At 38.4% G+C, this 22,236-nt stretch overlaps 1 protein-coding gene across 7 annotated transcripts in view; it reads left to right on the top strand.

The window, feature by feature from the left end:
* Positions 1-22,236, top strand: part of ASH1L (ASH1 like histone lysine methyltransferase) — a 58,482-nt gene that overhangs the window by 5,909 nt on the left and 30,337 nt on the right. For 6 of the 7 annotated variants that reach the window (XM_026091542.1, XM_026091541.1, XM_026091539.1 and 3 more), the window contains 4 exons: positions 1,648-2,170; positions 7,645-12,394; positions 17,060-17,161; positions 20,563-21,304. In XM_026091542.1, the coding sequence (XP_025947327.1) occupies positions 1,748-2,170; positions 7,645-12,394; positions 17,060-17,161; positions 20,563-21,304 (6,017 nt within the window). In that variant the 5' untranslated portion in view covers positions 1,648-1,747. The remainder of the gene's footprint in view (positions 1-1,647; positions 2,171-7,644; positions 12,395-17,059; positions 17,162-20,562; positions 21,305-22,236) is intronic. The other variant, XM_026091543.1, reaches the window with a different exon arrangement.

Here is a 22,236-nt window from a genome sequence, read left to right as displayed (position 1 = left end):
TGAAACCCAAAGGTCTGCTGTCTTTTCATCGCGTTCCTTATAATTTAACCTTCAGAATTGCATAGAAGATAAGAACAGAAAATCAGGCTGAATTAGTTCCTGTGATGTCCTTTTCAGTCTGTTGATATTTTTTGAGACCTGCTTCTCATGTATTTGCATTTAGTCCACTTGCAGGTGCTGCTTTAAAAATGAGTAAGATATTTAAAAACTTTCTGGTTTGAGTGCTCCTAAAACAAATACAGCTGCCTACAGGGGTTGTTCTCTTACTGCTCCTGGGATCTGTTCTGGAATTTGAGAATGGAGAACTTTCCTCTCAAGGTGCTGCTGCGGCAAGGTGGTGTTTGGTCTGGAATGGTTGGGTGTGTTATACCTCTAGGGTAAAAGGCACATGGGCAATGTATTGCGGTAGCAGTGTCAAAAAGACCTCATACTTTTTCAGCATAGTGCAAGGGTTGTGTATGTCCTTGTGGCTATTGTATTTCACCAGGCGTTCCTGTTCATCTTATGCATAAAGTCCTTTTGAGCATTGCTGCTTTTCAAGTCCCCAGTTCTGTAAATATTACTTGTCCTTTCTCTTACATCATACTCTTACATCTGACCATATTGAAATGCACGTGTTTAACTTGTGCCTTGTACAGAAACCTGTGATTTGTCCTCTTTGGAATTTAGCAGTACACCATCTTTGTATCTTCTGCAGATTGTTTTTGTGGTGATTTTTGTTTTCTTTAAGTCACTGATAAAAATGTAATGGGGTACCCAGATTTTTTGTTCTTTGGCAGCGGAGGAAACGGCAGTTTCTGGCTCTGTGCTAGTCTGTGTGCAAGCGCAGGAGGCAGTGTTGGCACACCGCTTAAGTAGTCTGCCAGTCAGGGATTGGAAACCCTTCCATTAGCAAGCTGATACAAATAAGAAACTTTTGCCTTAGTTCTTATGGAAGTTAAGTCAAAAAGGTTCCCTCTAATACCTTATGGCGAGTAGGTTAATTGCATGTACAAAATAGTGTCCCTGATGATACAGAAGCATGGGCTTTTCTGTTCCCATACTCCAGGAAGGTTTTTTTTTTTTCTTTTTCTGTTCTCCCTCATCCCCATCCTCCTCCCTGAACTGTGGAAAGTCCTTAACTAATAAGCAGGTGTTGCAGCAAGTTTGAGATCCAGTTTGCTCTTGGGTTAAGCTTAACTTTCCTGGTGCCTCAGAGGATTAAAACTACATTGTCTCTGATTTTTGTATGCTTTATCATAGGTTTCATTAGCTGTGTCACTCCTTAGATGTAGCTGCTTTGCTGGGTCCAGAGTAAGAGTGGCAGTGCCAGGAGTTGCTGGGCTCTGTACTCAAGGGAGGAAAAAAAAAAAAAGTTATTTCAATGATTAATATTAAAAGTTTAAATCATCATTTGAAGTGTCCTATGGATGAATTGGAAAGTATATAAGAATAATAACAGGCTTTTGATTTTCACCTGTTGCTTTAAAAATGTTTTTACAAGAAATCATGTTTTTGTTATAGGTTTGAGGAAGGCTTGGTGTTTTGAAACTATGCTTCTCTGGAACTTTCTAAAATACGATTCTTTGCTTTCTATTGTTTTTTAATATTTATTTTATTTCTGCTGTAAAATCGAAGTTTACTTTTGTTTTTCTTTTCCTTCTACAGAGTAAAAGATGCTGGCTACCAGTACTAGAACAGATCGTCTGTGGAACACATCTCTGTAAATCTTCCCTAAAATTACCTGAAGGCATATATTCCGCCTGTGATGGACCCTCGGAATACTGCTATGTTAGGCTTGGGTTCTGATTCTGAAGGGTTTTCTGGGAAAAGCCCCTCTGTAGTAAACATTGGCACGTTGGTGGGAAAAGGAGAAGTAGAACTAGAAAGTTGCACCCAGGAAGAAGAAGACAGTAAGAAGAAGAATCGGGAGGGGAACAGTACGGAGAATGGGAAGAATGAGGCTCTAACTGATGCACAGCAACAGTTTTCGGTGAAAGAAACAAACTTTTCAGAGGGAAACTTGAAACTGAAGATTGGTCTTCAAGCTAAGAGAACGAAGAAGCCCCCTAAGAACCTTGAGAATTATGTGTGCCGGCCTGCTATAAAAACCAGCATCAAGCAACCAAGAAGGGCTCCAAAGAGTGGGAAGATGACAGATGAGAAGAATGAACATTGTCCTTCAAAACAAGTGAGTAGTGTGTTTATGAACTGTTTTGCAAGTCATAGCCTGTTTAAACTCTAACTTGTTTAGAAGATTCTGACATCCCTGCACAATCCTATTCTACTGACTGTTTTTCCATGTAACTTTTAACACTGAAGATGCCAAAGTTAGAAATGGTTTGATTTCATTTTGATCAGCAGAAAAATAATTTTGCTCTTTCACAGCTTATCAACTTTGTTTTTTTAACTGTGAGGGAGAAATCATTTCCAGGTTGATGTCAATTGAATATTGTCGTAAATGCCTGAAAAGTAATAGTGTAATTTTTAGTCTCCTGTGTAGAAGAAAGGTGTTTTTGTCTCTATTTAAATGGGACTGTGTATTTACTGTGCTTTTCTCTATAGTATCTGTTGGTTTTTTTTTTTAACTGTTAGAACCATTGTTTTTACTATGTGTCTTAACTAACATGCTGTTGATAAAAGTATCGAGTAGTGCCTGAAAGGCAAAAAATATATTTCTAGATATGACAGAAAACAGACCAATGATAAGCCACATACAATGGCAACGGCATGAAAAATGTGCCAGGTATTTTCCAAATGTAAGGAGATAGCCCTGCCCTTAAGGATGTCTTATTTTATGATATGCATGATGTGACAAGTAAGAGCCAGCTATTACAGATAGGGAAAATAGAATAAATGGAGGAAACCTTTTTCTTTTGCCTGTCATACCAGTACTTAAGTTTTCCTAAGGAAGAGGATCTTCAAAAAGACAAAATACATTTGCCCTTAAAGAACAAGTATGCCATATGTTAAGGGTGATAACCAAAATGACTTTTTCCAGACTCTGCCTTTTCAACTTAGATTTTTTTTTTCTCCAATATCAACAAAAAGGGCTTTTACTTGAGAATTTCTTGTTCAATAGGCTAAGTAAAAGTAGTTCATTGTGTAACTTTAAACTGTAGCTGAGGCCTCTTTAACATGTTTACAGTTTCTGATGCTTTCTCCAGCTTCATTGTGAAAAAAAAAATTGGAAAGGTGGATTGCTGCTTGTCATGATGCTGCTAACTTTTTTTTTTTTTTTTTTTTTTTAACAAAGGTATATGGGTTACTATGAGTTAGGTGTTAGGCCAATCTGAAATATCAGTTCATTGATCTCTCCTGATGTCTGATTTGAGGTACTACTACTTGCAATTAATACTCTCTTACTAGCCAAGTCTTCAGACATTAAATAGGAAAACCTTCCCATTGCATCAAGAGATCATGCCCGGGGAATTTTTACCAGAGAAAATAATTAGTATTGGAACTCAGATGATGACAATATGGTTTCTTCATCCTTTGACAGGAGGAATTGAGCAACTGAATGGAAATTTAGCACTTGCAGTATACTCAGTTAACCACTAAGAGAGAAAGAGAAGTCATGGAAATCCTCTCCTGTGAATGTCAGTATAAAAATTGAAATATTAGGATAACACTTTGTACTCCAATATCATGATTATTGTGCTTCTATATTAAGCTTACCACTGAAAAGACTCTTAAAACTTGGGCAATATCTTCAGTTTTATCAATAGAGGGTTTATCTCCATTCTCAAAGATGAGTGGGTTAATTGAAATTGGTACATTTTGTACTTAAAGTTTGTTCTCCAGAACCATGTAGGCAATAAAGTTAGTCTTCTGAAGAGAAAATTACAGAATGGAGAGACCTAGAAATGGCTAAGTTTCCCAGGTGTTTAGAGAAACAAAATTAGAAATTACTGTAATAGCAGAACAGTATTGAATTTGCTCTTTGACACTGAATGTGAAATTGGTATTTTCTTTTTTCTTTTTTTCTTTTTATTTCCCCCCAGAAGTGTGTCCGGACAGACAGACATTACTGTATGGCCTGTGTACATCTTCCTAAGCATGAAGTGTGAGCCTGATACATAAATACAAACTCTGGTTCTCTTAGTTTTAGCACCAGAGATGTATGAGTGGTTTGCCTATGCATACATGGTAAATGCAGCCAATGGCATAGCAGAGTTGCACTACAGAAGTTTTAGAAAATAGGGCAAGAAGTGATAGTAACAGTCTCTGCTGTAATTCTAAAATATTCATGGTAAAACAGTGAAGCAAGATGGAACATGCCCTTTTGCTCCATCTCCTTATTTCTTTGTAAAACTGCTGAGTGCAGATATTCTGTAGTTCTTTCTATTGCCCTTGGTTATGTAGGCGAGCACTGCAGGAAAGTCTGCTGATGAAATCACAGCCACTAATTGAAAATTTTCAAGCAAAAAAGTACCAAAGCTAAAGTTGTCTCCACTTTTTTTTTTTTTTCTTTCTAGTCAACTCAAGAAGAATGGCATACAAGAACATTTTCTGCAGGTTCTGGGGCATGAGTGTTTTGTCTTGAGCTAGTTGCACAAAGTCATATTGTTCCTGGTAGTTAACTAAAACTTGCTTTGAGAAAAAGCTTACAGGTCTTAGTGTTGAAGAATTAACACCAGGGACACTTCCACCTGTTATTTTGGGAACTTGTGTAGAACACACTGATACCACAACTGCATAGGCATTATGAAATTTCTGTGATTCTTCAGAATGCTCATTTGTATTATATCCTGTGCACTGGGTGGAAGAACAACAGTTAAAATAATAAGGGGTAAATACATTTTAAAAATATCCCTTAGTCCACACTTGCTAAGTTTCCTGGCAAAGTAATAAAGAAACTAAGTGTGTCATAACTGTACTGTGCTTTTGGAAAAATACATGTAAAGATCTATAAAAAATCCATGATGTTACGTAATTTAAAAATAAAATATTTGCTACGGCAAGTGCTCAGCAGATTCTCTTGATAGTTTGCACTTGAACTATTTTTGTCACATTCATAAAAGTTAGAAACCTAACATCCACGTAAGAGATTTAAAATTTAAATCCAGATTGGCGCAAAATTAGCAGTAATATCAAATTTATGAAAATGTATGTATTTTTTGTAATTGCTTTGGGGGACTCTTTGGTTGGGTAGTTTTATACCAAACAGTTACAGATAAAGTTTGCACAGGAATGAATGTTCTAGGTTTTAAAGGACAGGATGATTTTTAATGTAGTGTAATCTAGACCTGTTTTTAACAGCTTTGAACCTAGCTGAAGCCTACTGTCTGAAAGTCAGAGTAATATATAATAGGTCCAGAACTTCTAATTGAAAATGTGGGTAATCCAAGAAAAATTATTTCAGACTTTTATGTGGCACAGTTAACGTGCATTGCAACATACAGGTACCAGTGAAGAAGCTTGAAACATATGCTTGTCCTCAGTCATATTAAGTGAGTTAGATGGATGAAACACCTAGGAGACATGTTAGATGATTTTTTTTTTCTGAGAATGATTTGTTAATACTCCTCACTAAACCATCTCTGCATTAAAATCCAACTTTATGCTTTCTCTAATATAAAATGGTGTATTTGTTCAAAGCAAACAGCAAAGTAGGGCTCTCTAGTCCATTGAACCACAAGAAGAGAAAAGTGCAATGCTAAATGAGTTGCATGCATGCCAGCTTAAAGAAGCACAAACAAAATGAAAGCAAGAGCATGGATGTGCATTTGTAGAGTTGTGTGTGAACATGGCCAAACAGACCATTGAAGCTTTAAAGTGCTGTATTCATTGAAAGCACTCTGTACTATGTTTTGGACTTAAGATCACTCCTTTCCATGTAATGGAGTGTATGTTTGCACAATAAAAGTCATTTCAAGAACAAGTGACACCTTTTTTGTCTCCAGTGCTCTAGGACATATCATGGCTGCCCCCCCCCCCCCCAGCTGTCTGTTTTGGGAGTAGGAGGGCGGCTGGGGGGAAGTTCCTGAAATGTGAAGCTCCAGCATAATTTACATAAGATTGCAGCTGCCATGGAAAAGCTGGGCTAAATGCCAAACTATTCTCCATATACCACAATCTCTTTTGCACCACAGCTTTAAAACAAGTAACTGATATGACCTGCGGGTTTCGTTCTTCTACTGCAGCAAGGTTTGGAGACATGCGGCCCCAACCAGTGCTCATGGCCAGCATCCCCAAAGAAGAGAACTTTGATCGATGACATATCACTGTTTTGTGAAATCTTGTTTACTTTTCAGAAACACTTTTGGGCAGGTAGGGCAGTGGCCATAATGGACAGTGAAATTTAGCTTCTGGTACATCAAGGTCTTAGGCATTGATACCGTCAGCTGGAGTGGTTGACTTGCAGGTTTGGAAGCATGTCGTGGGTCATGCTGATCAGCAGTTTCCACTTAAGTGCCAGGCATGTATGTGGGCAGAAAGAAACATGCCTCTTGCTCCACTGCTGCAGAAAGGCAGTAGCTCAGGATCTGGAGTGCCTGTTTATGTGCCGAAAAGGCTCTGGCAGTTCAGGCAGCACATGTTATCCAAGCAGCTTCTTCACATCTCCTAGAAAATTATGTCAGAGTGAATCCAGCTTGCAGTCTCCTGTTTAAATCATGCTGGTGTAGCGTACTCAGCAAATACTTTGTTCTTGAGCAGCGCCAAAGTTTGCTGTTTATCAAATAATTTCAAATTAATCCCAAGTTGTATCTTTCTTCAGCATAATTGAATATTCACCAGCCATAGTTACATTTTTGTAAAACATAATGAACGTAATGCTGATTGTAATTAATTACAGTAAGTGCTATGCAATCTCCTTATTTGTTTTCATTGCACAGGGCTGGATAGGTATGGCAATGATGTCTTTCACTCTCAATAGTCTGTTTAACACTTAAGATAGTACATGCCATAAGGTTTTCAAGCTCTGTGCACGTTACTATCTCATAAAGAATGGGAGTCTTACATTCACTCCAGCCAGGGGCTAAGAATGGATCCCACGCGTTTCAAATATAATCTCTTGGGAGTTGTATATAAAATTAATGTGCTTCCAAAAGAAAAGCTTAATTTATTGGGGTAATGGGTATTGCTTTTTTTTTTTTGGAAGTTTTGTTTACTCTTTGTTTTGTTGCTTTTGTACATACAACAGAATAGTTTGACTTATTTTAGTACAGTCAGTAGTTTGCTTTGGGGAGAACCCCTTACTACAGTGGTTGAGAGTATTGTGGGACAAGATTGAGAAACATTGACAGAGCTGTGCATGGACAAGTTCACAAAATGCCTGCCCTTACAGTGCCTGGCTCAGCTGATTTCCAGTAGTAAGTGAGGCCTTCAAGTGCTGTCATGCTACAGTTAGCTCAGTGCATTATTGTTGATTATTTTTTATAAATATCAGTAATATTTTTTAAAATATTTTTAATTGGGGGGCAGATTAAATGGTTAACATGGGGATTGGGAGTGAGAGTGAGTTTTCTTACCATTAAAAAAAAATCCTTAACAAGTCCACTGAAATATATTTGTTTTAAAATTATCAGGTTCATGCAACATGTGTTTATATAGGTACCTTATTATCAAAAGCAGGTATAATAATCTCAACATAAGAAGATACTGCGTTATTCAGAGTCTATGCTCTATTCCTAAAGGATTTTTCTTTTTATTAACTTCTAGGACCCTTCAAAGTTTTACAAGAAAGCGGGAGAAGTTGCAACAGTTGAATTCCCTGTGGAAGAAGGTGTACAAGTAGAAACAAATCCTTTAACTAAGAAACTTTCTCCGCTGCAGTCTGAAATGACAGATTATGTAAAGTCATCTCCTCCAACTCTTATCAGTAGCCATAATTCTGATTTAAAGGATAGAACACAAATTAATGGAGCAACAACTGTAACAGAAAAATTGGCTCAACTCATTGCAACTTGCCCTCCTTCAAAGTCTTCCAAAACAAAGCAGAAGAAGCCAGGAAGTGGAACTGCAGCTGGTTTGGTTAAAGACTCTGGAAAGAAGCTATCAGGAACCATAACTGCAAGTGGATTAGTTAATAAAGATTTGGTAAAGAAATTGCCAGGATCAGTTATTGCCGTTGGATTAGTTAACAAGGACTCAGGGAAGAAGCCATTGGGTATTGGTAGTGCAGCCGTATTGGTTAACAAAGACTCTGGAAAGAAGCCACAAGGGATTGGCCCATTAATTGGATTGGTTAACAAGGACTCTGGAAAGAGGCCACCAGGGATCAGCACTCCAACAGGATTAGTTAACAAGGACTCTGGAAAGAAACAGCCCGTGACTAGCTCTGCAGTTGGATTAATCAGCAAAGATGTTGGGAGGAAACTGCCCGGGATCAGCACTCCAATCGGATTAACTAATAAAGAGTCTGTAAAGAAGCCAGTAGGGATCGGCACTCCAGCAGGATTGATTAACAAGGATACTGGGAAGAAGTTGCTGGGCATTAATAGTCCTACAGGACTGGTTAACAAGGATTCTGGGAGAAAGATGCCAGGGACTGGCAGTACAACAGTTCTGACTAACAAAGACTCTGGAAGGAAGACACCAGGGACTGGCAGTCCAATGGGACCAGTTAACAAGGACTCTGGGAGGAAGGTGCCAGGGATTAGCAGTCCAGTGGGACTGGTTAACAAGGACTCTGGGAAGAAGCCAACAGGAATCGGCACTCCAGTTGGTTTGGTTAACAAGGACTCTGGAACTCTGAAAGCAGACTCACTTATGCCTGCCTCAGAGCCCTTTAAGCTTCCTTGCAATTCAAACCTCGGTGGCCTTGAAAGCCATGAGACTACAGATTTACTGAAAGAAAATACTACCAGCAAAACATTTGAGAAGCATATTATAAGACAGAATAAAGAAAGTATCTTGGAAAAATTTTCAATTCGGAAAGAAATTGCTGATGTAGGCAAAGAGATATTTAAGGAGGGAACATGCATTCCACAGGATGGTTACTCAACCAATGAAAAAGGGATTTATGAGACATCTAAGCATGAAAAGCAGCCTCCAGTGTATTGCACTTCACCAGACTTCAGGACAGGAGGTGCTTCAGATGTATCTACAGCAAAGTCCCCATTTAGTGCAGTTGGAGAGGGAAATCTTCCATCACCTTCACCCACGGTGTCTGTTACCACTTTAAACAGGAGCCTSTCAACAACATCTTCGCAGTTAGCATCAAATTCTCTGCATTTAAGTTCCACAGTAGATCTCTTAGAAGGTATTTCAGATCAGATTGGCAAAACTCAGTTTTCTTCTGACAGTACACTTCTGAATATAAACAGAACATTGAACCATACTCTGAGCACTGATTTTAAAGGTGCTGATAAAGATTTAAATGATTCAAAAGCTACTCATGTAGAAACCTCAAGAACTAGTCCCTGTATAGGAAAAAAAACCATTTTGGCAGCTGAAACAGGCATTCATGCTACTGTCACCCCTTCAGTAGTTAGTTTTACAAGCTTGTTTAGTAGCAAGCAGTTCCTAAAGATTGGTGCAATAACTGCATCAGATAAATCCTGCCAAGGAACTAAAAATTTGAGCACCAGTCAGCAGTCAAAACCTTTAAAGAAAAGAAAAGGAAGGAAACCAAGATGGACTAAAGTGGTGTCAAGAAACACATGTCGACCTCCGAAGGGTCTAGAACTAGAAAGGTCAGAGCTTTTTAAAAACATTTCATACAGTGCACTATCAAACAGCAATTTGGAGCAGGCCAAATTCTTGAAAAACATAGGATCATCTTCATTTGTGGAGCATGAGTTTGTCAAACATCAGTTGCCAAAACTGAATGAGGCTAGTGGGCAGTCTCTTGCACTGTTAACTGAGACTGACAAGCAGACTCAAAAGTTCTATGGTACTCACAAACAACCCTCCAGTTTGTGTATGTCAGATGATTTCTTACCTGACATGTATAAACCCAAAAGAGGAAGACCTAAATCAAAGGAGATGCCAGAGCTTGAAGGTCCCCCCAAAAGAACTCTAAAAATCCCAGCATCAAAGGTCTTCTCAGTGCAGTCAAAGGAAGAGCAAGAACCCCCAGTTTTGCAGCCTGAGGTAGAAATTCCCTCCCTAAAACAGAGCCTATCAGGACAAACTTTTCCTAAAAAGAGAGGAAGACCTAAAAGACAGATCAGGTCATCAATTAAAATGAAGCCACCTATTCTTTCTGTGGCACCTTTTGTTGCAACAGATAATTCAAACAAGATAGAATCTGAAAGTGATCAACATCGAAGTGGGGATTTTTTTGAGAGAAAGGATCAGCTACGAGGGCCAGAAGAGGTCCAAAAACCTAATATTTGTAGCATGACTGATCTGGAAGTAGACTCAGACAGAAAAGTTGCCAAGAGAAATAATGGACAATTAATGAAAACAATTATCCGAAAAATAAATAAAATGAAAACTTTGAAGCGAAAGAAACTTCTGAATCAAATTCTCTCTAGTACAGTGGAACCAAATAACAAAGGGAAAGTGCAATCTAAACTCCACAATACGGTGTCAACCCTTGCTGCCACTTTTGGTTCAAAATTAGGCCAGCAGATAAATGTCAGCAAGAAAGGAACCATTTACATAGGAAAAAGGAGAGGAAGGAAGCCTAAAGCTGTCCTAAATGGTATTTTAACTAGTAGTTCAGCTGGTTTGACTGTTCTTGAGAAGTCTGCTCAACAAACTACTGGGACATCACTAGGACAAGTACTTCCCCATTTGCTGCCTTCAACAGCTGATAATTCGGAGATTCTTCCCTCTCCAGTTTGCTCTCAGTCTTCTGCAGTGAGTGGGGGACAGAGTCCTGTCAGCAGTGATGCAGGATTTATTGAGCCCAGCTCAGTGCCGTATTTACACATACACTCCAGACAAGGAAGTGTTGTTCAGACGCTTGCAATGAAAAAAGCTTCAAAAGGAAGGAGGAGATTATCTCCACCTACGTTGTTGCCAAACTCTCCTTCTCACTTGAGTGAGCTGACGTCGCTGAAGGAAGCCACTCCTTCCCCTGTCAGCGAGTCTCACAGTGATGAGACGATTCCCAGTGACAGTGGAATAGGAACAGATAATAACAGTACTTCAGATCGAGCAGAGAAGTTTTGTGGTCAAAAGAAGAAAAGACATTCATTTGATCATGTTTCCCTTATTCCACCTGAAACTTCCACTGTTTTAAGTAATCTAAAAGAAAAGCATAAACACAAATGCAAGCGCCGAAGTCATGATTACCTTAGTTACGACAAAATGAAAAGACAGAAGCGAAAAAGGAAAAAGAAGTATCCTCAGCTTCGAGGTAGGCAGGACCCAGATTTCCTTGCTGAATTAGAAGAATTAATAAGTCGATTAAGTGAGATTAGAATAACCCACAGAAGTCACCATTTTATACCCAGAGATTTACTGCCTACCATTTTTAGGATAAATTTCAATAGTTTCTACACTCATCCTACTTTTCCTTTAGATCCTTTGCACTACATTAGAAAACCTGATTTAAAGAAAAAGAGAGGCAGGCCTCCAAAAATGCGGGAGGCTATGGCAGAAATGCCTTTTATGCACAGTCTCAGCTTTCCTCTTTCCGGTACTGGATTCTATCCCTCTTATGGCATGCCTTATTCTCCTTCTCCCCTTGCAGCTGCTCCCATAGGCTTAGGTTATTATGGAAGGTACCCTCCAACTCTTTATCCTCCTCCGCCTTCTCCTTCTTTTACTACCCCACTGCCACCACCTTCCTACATGCATACAGGCCATTTGCTTCTCAATCCCGCCAAATATCACAAGAAGAAGCATAAACTTCTACGTCAGGAGGCGTTCCTCACAACGAGTAGGACTCCGCTCTTGTCAATGAGCACATACCCCAGCGTTCCACCTGAAATGGCTTACGGCTGGATGCTGGAACATAAGCATCGACATCGCCATAAACACAGAGAACATCGTTCTTCTGAACAACCACAGGTTTCCATGGACACCATAACAGCTAATAGCTCTTCTAGAACAGTTCTGGAGTCCTTGAAGCGCTACAGGTTTGGGAAGGAGGCTGTCGGTGAAAGATACAAACATAAAGAGAAACACCGATGCCATATGTCTTGTCCACACCTGTCACCTTCAAAGGGTTTGCTAAGCAGAGATGAACAGTGGGTCAGGAGAGAGCCTTCGGAGTCAAATTCATTAGCACTGGGATTGCAGACACCATTACAGATAGACTGTTCGGAAAACTCCCCGGGTCTGTCCCTGGGAGGATTTACTCCCAGCTCTGAGCCAGCTAGCAGTGATGAACATACAAATCTTTTCACAAGTGCAATAGGCAGCTGCAGAGTCACCAACTCTACCAGTACCAATGGACGTAAAAAACTAACCGACAGTCCTGGACTCTTCAGTGCACAGGATACTTCGCTAAATCGACCTCTCAGAAAGGAACCGTTGCCTTCCATTGAAAAGGCACTACAGCCGCTGCCAGGTAGGGGAGCTTTAGTTGTATGTACTTTCACATAGGTCTTGCTATTTTATGTTAGACCAAACATACTATATAAAAGACTAGCAAAAATAGCTTTGGTTTTGTAGCAGTTTTTCGGTGTTGGATTTCAGTGCTACTCTTGCTTTCACTGTTGAGAATTTCTGTTCTGTGAAAGTACTGTTCTGTGTAGCGTTTGCTAGACTAATGTGGTATCTCCTAGACACCCACTTATGAGATTACGTAAGTACCTCTTCCCTCAGGATTTGTCTTGCTTTTGTTATAGCAATATATAAAGTTATGCTAAGGATGATTTTTATTAAAAGATCTAACTTTTTTTTTTAATTTTAACTTTCTGGAGAAAATATGAGTTAAAAATTCTCTTTTTTTTTTATACTATACAAGTCATCTTTCTGTTTATTTTGAAGTTTGGTTGACTGGTTTTGGACTAGCAATTAGTACTAATATTGTGAGCAACTTCTCTTCCGTTTAAGAAAAAGTTTCCTTTTTCTTTCATAATTCCATTTTAGGTATTTTGATAATCATTACTATACTGTAGCTTTGATCCTGGTTTAAGGCCTCTAGGCAGTACTTTTAAAACAGTTGCTAAATGATGCTGGGAATGCATGAGAACAAAGTTTGTTTTTTAAATTACTGCTTTATTCATAATTGGGAAACTCATAGCCTCAAGCAAAGTTGAAACAGAACTATCTGAGACTGTAAAGACAGCAAATCATGATGGTACTCTTAGAGAATTGTTGTTAAAGGAAAAGACCTCTACTCTGAAACTTTAAACTTTTTTCATTTACGTGGTATTAAGAAAAGAATACACAATATAAAGATTAGGACTTAATTTCAAACTAATATAGTCTGTCCAGGTGTTATACATTGCTTTTCCTACTGACTTAAATGTCACTACATGCAGCACTTTATTATTGCAGATGTTTTCACATTTCTACCCACTTCTGTCTTAATTGCCATAAACACATTAGTGACATCCCATAACAAAGATAACCTGCAAAAGAGAAAAGTGCAACTTGTGCCCTTATTTGCTTATTTATGATATATAAAGGAAGCCTGATAGTTTCTCCTTCCTCCTTCTGATCCTTGCTTACCCCCTCCCTTGAAATTTAAATCCTTTGCCCAAAAACATTTGTGACTAATATTTCACCGGCCAAGAGCCAGGAAAACAACCAGCTATCAATAAGGAGTAATATCTCCTCTCATTCCTGACTGTCATCTTCCTCCGTCTCCTGTAATAATGCCCCCTGCCATCCCTTCTTTGACTGCAGTGCCCTGTGTACACAGGCGGGTTTTTTTGTTTTGTTTTGGTGTTTGAGCAGGGGGGTTGTTTTGCATGTTTGCTTCAAGGGCAGATGGAAATGGCTGGATTCTTTCACACCAATGATGAGAATTATTTCCACTGCTGAGTGGACTGTTACCTTGCAATAAGTAGATTAGAATGCAGGTTCTTGATATATTTTGTTTTTAGTTTAAAACATATTTAAATAATTACTCTTTTTTGAAAGCATGTCTTTTTGTGTTGTGATCCAATTTGAGGAAAATAAAATGCACCTAGATACAATGTTGATAGAAAAACATATTCATATAATTTTGTTGTTTCTAAATCTGCACTTCATACCTCTAAAACTACTGGAGGGGAGAGGGTCAGAAGAAAGCAATAAAGCTGTAAGATTGCTTCTCCTGCTGTGTATGGAAAGAAAAAAATCAAAGTGCTAAGTCATCAAAGAGTTAAAATTTGGCTCCGAGGAGTGAAGAATTGGTTGTGGTAGCTAGTGCAGTTCTGGGAATTTCCTGAGGAATTCCATTACAGTGAATGATCTGACTTGGGTTTTTATAAGAAACAGCCTAATTAAAGGAAAAAGCAGAAATGTTTTAAGCTAAAACCTGCTCCTGAAGGCTCTGAATCTCTCTCCCCCTTATAGTGCATTTAACTGGTGAGTCAGATGAAATGTATCACTTTCAGTAAGTGTATTTCCCACAATTGGAACCAGCTGTTTTTATTGTGAGACCAGCTTTCAGTTCAGCATTCATCTCATTCACAAGGAGCTGCTTAGGCTCCACATCATGTACATGCAGTATATCAGAGAACTTAAAAACTGCATCTAGCCCCATGATAAGAGGGTGGGKTTTTTTTAAGATCATTGTCAAGTTGCGTACATTTTTTTTAGCTGTAGTGCCGAATTGTGGTTCTGACACTGTAGCTATTATTGTGAAAGACAATGATTTTTGTTTACTTCAGAAAATAGCATGGATGGAGAAAAAACCTGTGGTACCTCAAAGATTTTTTTTTATTTATTAAACCAGATACAGTTAATATGTGTTGTGAAGAGGACACTGAACCAGAGCAGTTAAAATGAATAGTAGGAAGCTAGCATCAGGGAATGCATTCTACAATTGTCTTATATAATCACTCGGGGATAGTCACAATATTTTATTTTAAATTACACCGAATGGAAGATACCCTTCCTTTCCATAAACTTTGAACATAAACCTTGCCTGTTTAAATTCATTGACAAGTACTTTCATCTTTCTATGATATCCTCTGATGCTAGATATTCTACAAGATTGCTTATATCAGAATTATAATAGGAATGTGTGTGTCTTGGCAAAGGGACTCTTAGGGAACTTCATCTCCTGAACTATTTCACAGGAGATGAAGTTTAGATAAAACGGAGGTTTACATGCTGTATATTTTTTGCTGAACACAGTTAATGCATGCAGTTATGCCAACAGGAAGGTCACTAGGCTCTAACATTTTATCTTTAAATGGTGAACTAGAGTGTAGCTTTGATAATACTCACCTGTGGCAAAGTGTTCTGCCTGGCTGCTTCTACTCTGATGCTAACAGCTGGGCATCAGACCTAACAGCTGGGAACACGTCACTGAGAAGGTCTGTACAGAGGACTAGCTTAGTCTAGCATCCATGAGGCAAAAACACTTGGTATCATACAAGAGCAACATACAGTGCCCTCTTGGATTTGGGCTCCTGAAAAAGAATAGATTTATCCTTGAAACACTAACTTTGAAGTTATATTTGGGGATCCTGAAGTTATATTCCCTTGTTACATGTTGTTTTGTTCAGCTGTCAAAGCTAAAGTAATTTTGTAATGAATCCCCAACCCTTTTCCCAACCTGCTGAATACAGGAGCAGACCATTCCCCTCCCAGGGACCAGAGAGCCTCATACTTTCTGTATGTCTGTATTCATCTGCTGTCTTGGCTCTTAAAATATATTCTGATTAGCAGGTTTCCTTCTTCTGTCAGTTTTTGATTTAGATAGATGGTCTTCTCATGTGTTTGTGAGGAGATCCAAACTAGTAGAGAAGTGTGATAAGGTAGATCAGCCTTTGGCACCATCAATTACAGGTCTGCCAAGGCTCACAAGAGACCTGATACGTGGCCTAATACTTTTTCCTTGTCATACTTTTTCCAAGTATCCTCACCGGATTGGAAATTGGGCAGTCCACAAGTGACAAGACTTTTGTYGGTTTTCTGAATGGAGCAGATTTTTGTAGTATGCTATTACCATTCGTCTGAAGTTCAGAGTGGTCTTTAGTAAATTTCTGTTGCTTCACGCTGTTAGTTATTTTGAACAATTTATAGCTTATCATAGACTGGTCTCAGTAAGCTGCTCACAATTCCCGGAAGGAAAGGGAAGGAGAAACAAAACAAGCCATTCAATTGGGATCTATGCAATTGAAAAGAATCTTTACTGCCTTTATTCCATCTAAAATAAAAGGACAGATTTGAGACATATAATCATTAGTCTAATGGGAGATGTATATGCTCTTCTGTGTCTAAAAGAATTTGAGATATATGTTCAGACAAGAAAAAAATGCTTTTTCAAATATGAGTTGATTGCATTTTAATTGTAACTGCTGTGATTTCAAATAATATAATAATTTTAATATATATACATATATATTTGCATTGAAAGCACTACATTTGTGAAAGAAATAAGACAGCTAGAATACGAACATCAGCTGTAAGCAAGCGCAGTTCCAAACTGCTTTGCCATCTAGGCGGTGCTCCAGTTTTCTCTCACATTTTTTTCTTATTGCAACTGTTTACAACAGTCATTCCTGCTGTATAATTCATTTTTATTTGAGGTCACAGGGTATTTCTGTTAATATACACTTCATGAAATTAATACATCTTGTCGTTCCTTAATAGAAAAATGGATTTTGAAATAAGAACACAATTGACTGTTCTTTTATAATATTAAGCAACTGTATGTAGTCTCCCTGCACAGTTCCGCTGCAGCAGTCTTTTTACCTGCATGTAGTAGAGACAGACAGTATAGAAACTCTCTTTAAGAGCCCACTAGCAACCTCTCTGTAACAGAGGGGGTTCATTTTACAGTAGGGATGGGTTTTTATTATGTGCAAGATAATAACCAAGTATTATAAATGGCTTTCTCATAGGCTGTTTCCTGTCCTCTCTATGCCTTTAGCCTGTGAGAAATTTTGTCTTAACGGTCCAGTCCCATCCTTCTCCACCCTCATGCATCATAGCATGCCAGTGTTCCTAGTGCTAAAAAAGAGTAATCTTAGTCTGAATATCTGGTATCTGCAGTGTGTTTTATTGGCACTGCCAGACTGAAATGAAGGTTTTTTTGTGTTTTTCTCTTCCCTGCTCTGCTTTTCAGGCGCTCTGCCGACACAGGATAAACCTTCCCAAAGGCAGTCAGAGAGCACAAATTGCAGCCCTTCCAGAAAGAGATCAGCATCTGAGAGTACATCTTCTACAGGCAAGTAAAATTTGCCGGTCTTGTTTTCAAGACTACTGCTATACTGAGAACTATACTACAATAGGCAACCAAGGCTGTATTGCTATGAGAACTTGAACAGCAGGAGTATTTTCACAGAGATACTAAGTTTTTCCATTTATAATTTAGGATCCAATGATGAAGGTTGTGTTGTAGGATAGGGAAACTTGAGCTGGCATTTATACAAGAAGCAGCATAGCTATAGCAGCATAGGACTTGGGTTCCTCACCAGGTTGAATTAGTCTTCATGAAGCTCTGTGCTTTAGTACTAGCACTGTGATGCTAGTTAATAGATGAATTTCCCAGTGGGGAAGAACTTGGCTTCTGGACTTTTCTGAAAGCAGACAGTGAATGACCCTAAGCAGGTCAAAAATGACAGTAGGAGAGGGATGATAGGACTTGCAGCTCTGGGAGTATTCTCATCAATTCTTTCAAATCAGGATCAAGACTCAGTTGCACAAATGTATTGTGAAGTTGAACAAATGTGTGCCCATATTGAGGAGTTGGCTTTTTCAGCCATGAGATGACATACTACACAGGTTGCTGCTCCAGGAAGTCCATATTTATGCACTGATTTGCTAACTTTGGGAAACACAGCTTGAAAATAGGCTCAAAGAAGACAGATGACATAAAATCATAGATAGTTTGAACACTGATAAGCTGAACACAAGCTTAAAATTTATGGGAGATATTCATTATAGCATAGTAAGAGGAACAAGAAAGGGGGATGATTCAGAAATCCAGTGAGTAGAAGCCAATATACTAATGAAAAAAGGGAGGAAAATAAATAGGATTAGATGGAAATCTTTGAAGACTCCTCACTGAGGAGAATGTTGTGATGTGAGCTTACCTATTATTAGACACAAAAAAAATCTATAACATTGACAAATTTTGTAAAAATCTCAGCTGTAGGAAAAAACTTCTGTTAGAATTCAGACATTCTTAGATGCCAGTCAATCACAAATCTGTAGTAAACATCCTTAGGGTTGRTACTTACAAAACTACTTGTTACAATTTCCATATATAAAGCAGGTGCCAACGTTCCTATTTCCGCCTCCCTTTAAACATACATTTGCAACAGATGCTTTCTTCAGCATATAAGAAAGTCATGTGCAGTGAAGAAGTGCTCTTTCTCTGTCTTACCAACTTTCTTCTGCTTGCTCATTTTAAAGAGGCAACTGCAAACAGCTAACTTAATCCACTGGCATAATTCTGTGTATAGGAAGGTGTTGAAAGTTCAGGCATTTCTTGTATAGGAGAGCACAGGAATAAAACTGAATGGCAGGTTTATCAGCTTCAAAGACATTGAGCTGATGATACTGAAAAGACCAGTCTTTGTTAGATTTTCTGTAGATCTGGGATGCACGTGGGATTTTGGTGCATTTGTCATAGAAAGCTTCTTTGTTGCTGAGTGCTACAAGCATGCGTGATCAGTGCTGCAGCTGTTTCTGGCATCAGAGTCTTTAGTTGTCTGATCCTTTTGGATCAGTTTCCAAACCAAAACACTAGTTGAAGGACAGGCCATTAGACTTTGTGTCCAAATGTGTTGTGTTGTATAGTTTGATTATTATTGGTTGGTGCAGCTGTTTACATAGGTCACTTTACTAAACAGATGGTGTTTCTATGAGGAACCCTCAACTCCATTCCAATGTGTATTTAAAGGTCACAAAAAGAGCTAAGGGTGGTTTGCCTTTATTATTTCATCTAAAGCTGAAAGTGTGACTCCTCCCATTACTTTGCAAGTTGTTAGGTATTCCACATGATCACAGTTAACGCTTACAGCAGTGACCCAACAAGTATGTTGCTCTGTTTCTTTTCTGAATCCTACAGGAAGAAAGTTGTCCATAGGAGGTTTTTTAGAAGATGATATGCTGATTCTTCCTCCTTTACATTGTGTGTGCTCTTTGAACAACATTCTCATTTGTACTTGCAAATCTGTTACTTTGGAAACTTAATGAGGAATACATTTTCGTTAGCATCCTTTTTCTTTTCTTTTCTTTTCTTTTCTTTTCTTTTTTCTCTCTTTTTTCTCCAGAGTACCAAATTGGTCTAGTGAGCACTTGGACTAGAGAATATTTATCTTAAACTGTCCGTGCTTTGTCTTTGTCAGCTAATGCACAGTCTCCCTCCTGTCAAAAGATAAAGCCCATTTTACAAAAATATTTTGTTGTCTTCCCTTTAAAAGTTACTTTTACACTAGCACACGCTCTTCAGTCTACAGCCTAGGACCCATTAGTTTAAGTAGGTCTAATCTAAATAATTGGCAGTAATTAGAGTAACATGTTGTAAATGCTAATGCGTAATTGTGATAAATTTATGAGAAGACTGAGAGTATCCATTTTATTCCAGAAAGAACAGAGTTTATCATCAAGAACCAACGGGGCAACTTTGTGAAATTCTTAATTTGGAACAGACCCATTTTTAATACAGCATAATCAGTATTGCAGTTGACCTGGAAACTTTTCCAAATACCATTCTGCAGCTGTAAAGCATATAACATTTGGACAGTTTAAAAAGTGAGAGTTAACTTTACTTCCTGTGTAAACTAGCCTTTCACTTTTTTGTGTTTTAGTTTAGCTTTATCCAAGCCTATAGTTTGTTGCGATCAGTTTTGTCATCATTATGTTTGTCTTTTCGATAAAGAAAGTGCAAGAGCAGTGAAAAAGAGCATATTTAATTTTTCTGTGCACAGAGGGTTTTTTAATTTTTAGTCTTGAATAGGAATTAAGCTAACTTTAGAAGAGGTCTCTTTGAACCTGATAGCAGCAGTGATGTTCTTTGAATTCTATGAGCAGAAACCTTCTTGGATAGGGAACCTTTGAAATAAAATGTTAGATGCCTTCTTTCAATATTTCTTTATTTTCTTTAGTCAGTTCCAGGTAATCTTTGTTCTGCAGGCATATCTAGAGATCAGAGTACCCAAGACTGATGAACCTCTAATGAAGGGAGCCCCAACATAATTGTAATGACAAGTTATGCCTTCTCTCATAATATTTTACAAAAAATAGAAAGATATAATTTGTTTCCTGAAGAGCTTATGATTTAAAATCTATACACATGCTACTGTGGATTGTGCATACAAATTTAATGTCCCTGTTGCTCTTTGCTAGCAGAAGTGGGGAACAGTGTGTGAATCAGGAGAAAAAAATTGTATGTAATATAAAATGTAAACTTCCCTCTTACTTGTATCCCTAGGTCTCTTTCCCATTAGAACTTGTGTTACAGAAATATTCATCTTGTCATTGAACATTTTAGGCATTTATAAGATATTAACATCTGGCAGTCTGTCCAGCTGTCATATTTTAATTCAAACCTTATTTGATTATAATGGTAATGATATCTCAAATCTGTTTCAATATATTTATGTTCTTCTGTGTTTCCAGTGATTGGAGTGCCTACACGGGGAACAAGGCTGGCAACTGCTGTTGATGATTCAATGGATAGCTTACTGCAGCGCATGGCACAACACGAAAGCCAGGCTACTTTGGACAAAACCATAGAAGCAGTCATTGCAAATGTATCTGTTCCACCATCAGCTAGTCCTGCTCGAAACCACAACAGGGAGAGAAGTCTGGGGAAACAGGACAGTATCTTAGCTCCAGCAATTCCAAGCAGCTCCTGCAGTGATACTATCTCCCTTCTTTCAGACAGATTACCAAACAGCTATTCCCCACATCATCTCAAGAGAAGTGTGGTTGAAGCCATGCAGCGACAAGCTAGGAAAATGTGCAATTATAACAAGATCTTGGCAACGAAAAAAAATCTTGACCATGTCAATAAAATTCTGAAAGCCAAAAAGCTGCAAAGGCAGTCACGGACAGGGAATAACTTTGTGAAGCGCAGGCCAGGTAGGCCCCGGAAATACCCAATGCAGGCTGTTGTTTCAATGCAAGCTTTCCAGGCAGCTCGACTGGTCAGTCAGGAGTTAGACAAAAGAGAAGAAAGCAGCAGTCCTTTACACCTTGGACCTGATACCATCACAGATGTAATTGAAGCTGTAGTGCAAAGTGTGAACTTGAATACAGATCACCGAAAAGGATGGAAGAGAAAGAGGTGGCTTGCAGAGGAACAGGCCAGAAAAAGACAAAAATCTCTACCAGAAGATGAACAGGAGAGCAATAAGAGGTAATACCCTTACAATTCTGTACCTTCAGTATAGTCATCATTGGTGTTTATAGCACTTCAACTCATGAAGGAATCTTATTCTTACAAGCTCTGCTAGTTGCATTTGTTTTCTCTAAGAAGTTCGGTTTAAAGGGAACCAACGTGTCAGTTTTAAGTATGTTTAGGGTTTTTCTAAACTACTGAACATCACACACGAAAATGAGATAGATTCACAGGTAATCTAAAAGTATTGTTTTTGTGCTTGTGTTTTATGATTGTCTTGGTGAAGAATACTTTTTAGTGAGCTGGTAACAGGCTGACTGATGAGATGGTATAGCAAGGATCATTCCAATATCATGTGCTGAATAAGGAACTATAATAGCTACATGCACCATGGGAATCTGAAGTGTGTGACTCATATGCATTATAAACAAATACTCCCAAGCAACACAGAATGTGTTGGGTGAGATCAGTTGATATGCAACAAATAAAGAGTAAGACCAAAGGAGCAAGGAAGAGTTGTGGCATGCACCTGTTTAATAGTGCAATCAATGACTACTAAAGGAACACATCAGAAATTTCTCTCTGCTCTAATCCTCTCATATTTATTCCCAAACTCATCAATACCAACAGACCAAACTTTTCCTGAAGTCTCCCTTCCTATATTTGCAGAGTAGTTCTGAAAAATACCATCCATTTGTGTTCCAGAAACAAATACTGAAATACAGGCATTTAGATTCAGGGAATGCTGCGGCAACCACATGTCAAAAGGATGTATTGTATGGCTGTCCTGAAGGCTAAAAAAAGGCTTACCACATACTGTTTTTGGAATACAAAAGAAGATAGCATAAGCCACTTCTACATCAGTTAACTGAGGCTCCAAGGAGTAAGAATTCATGGTGCTAATAACTTTTTTTTTGTATTAATTATAATAACATTACTCTAAAAAGATC

The sequence above is a fragment of the Apteryx rowi genome, unplaced genomic scaffold (genome assembly GCF_003343035.1).
Source record: "Apteryx rowi isolate R43461 unplaced genomic scaffold, aptRow1 scaffold_908, whole genome shotgun sequence".
Lineage (NCBI taxonomy): Eukaryota > Metazoa > Chordata > Aves > Apterygiformes > Apterygidae > Apteryx > Apteryx rowi.
Note: the sequence above shows the minus strand (reverse complement) of the source record. Positions and strands in the feature narration are given on the sequence as shown.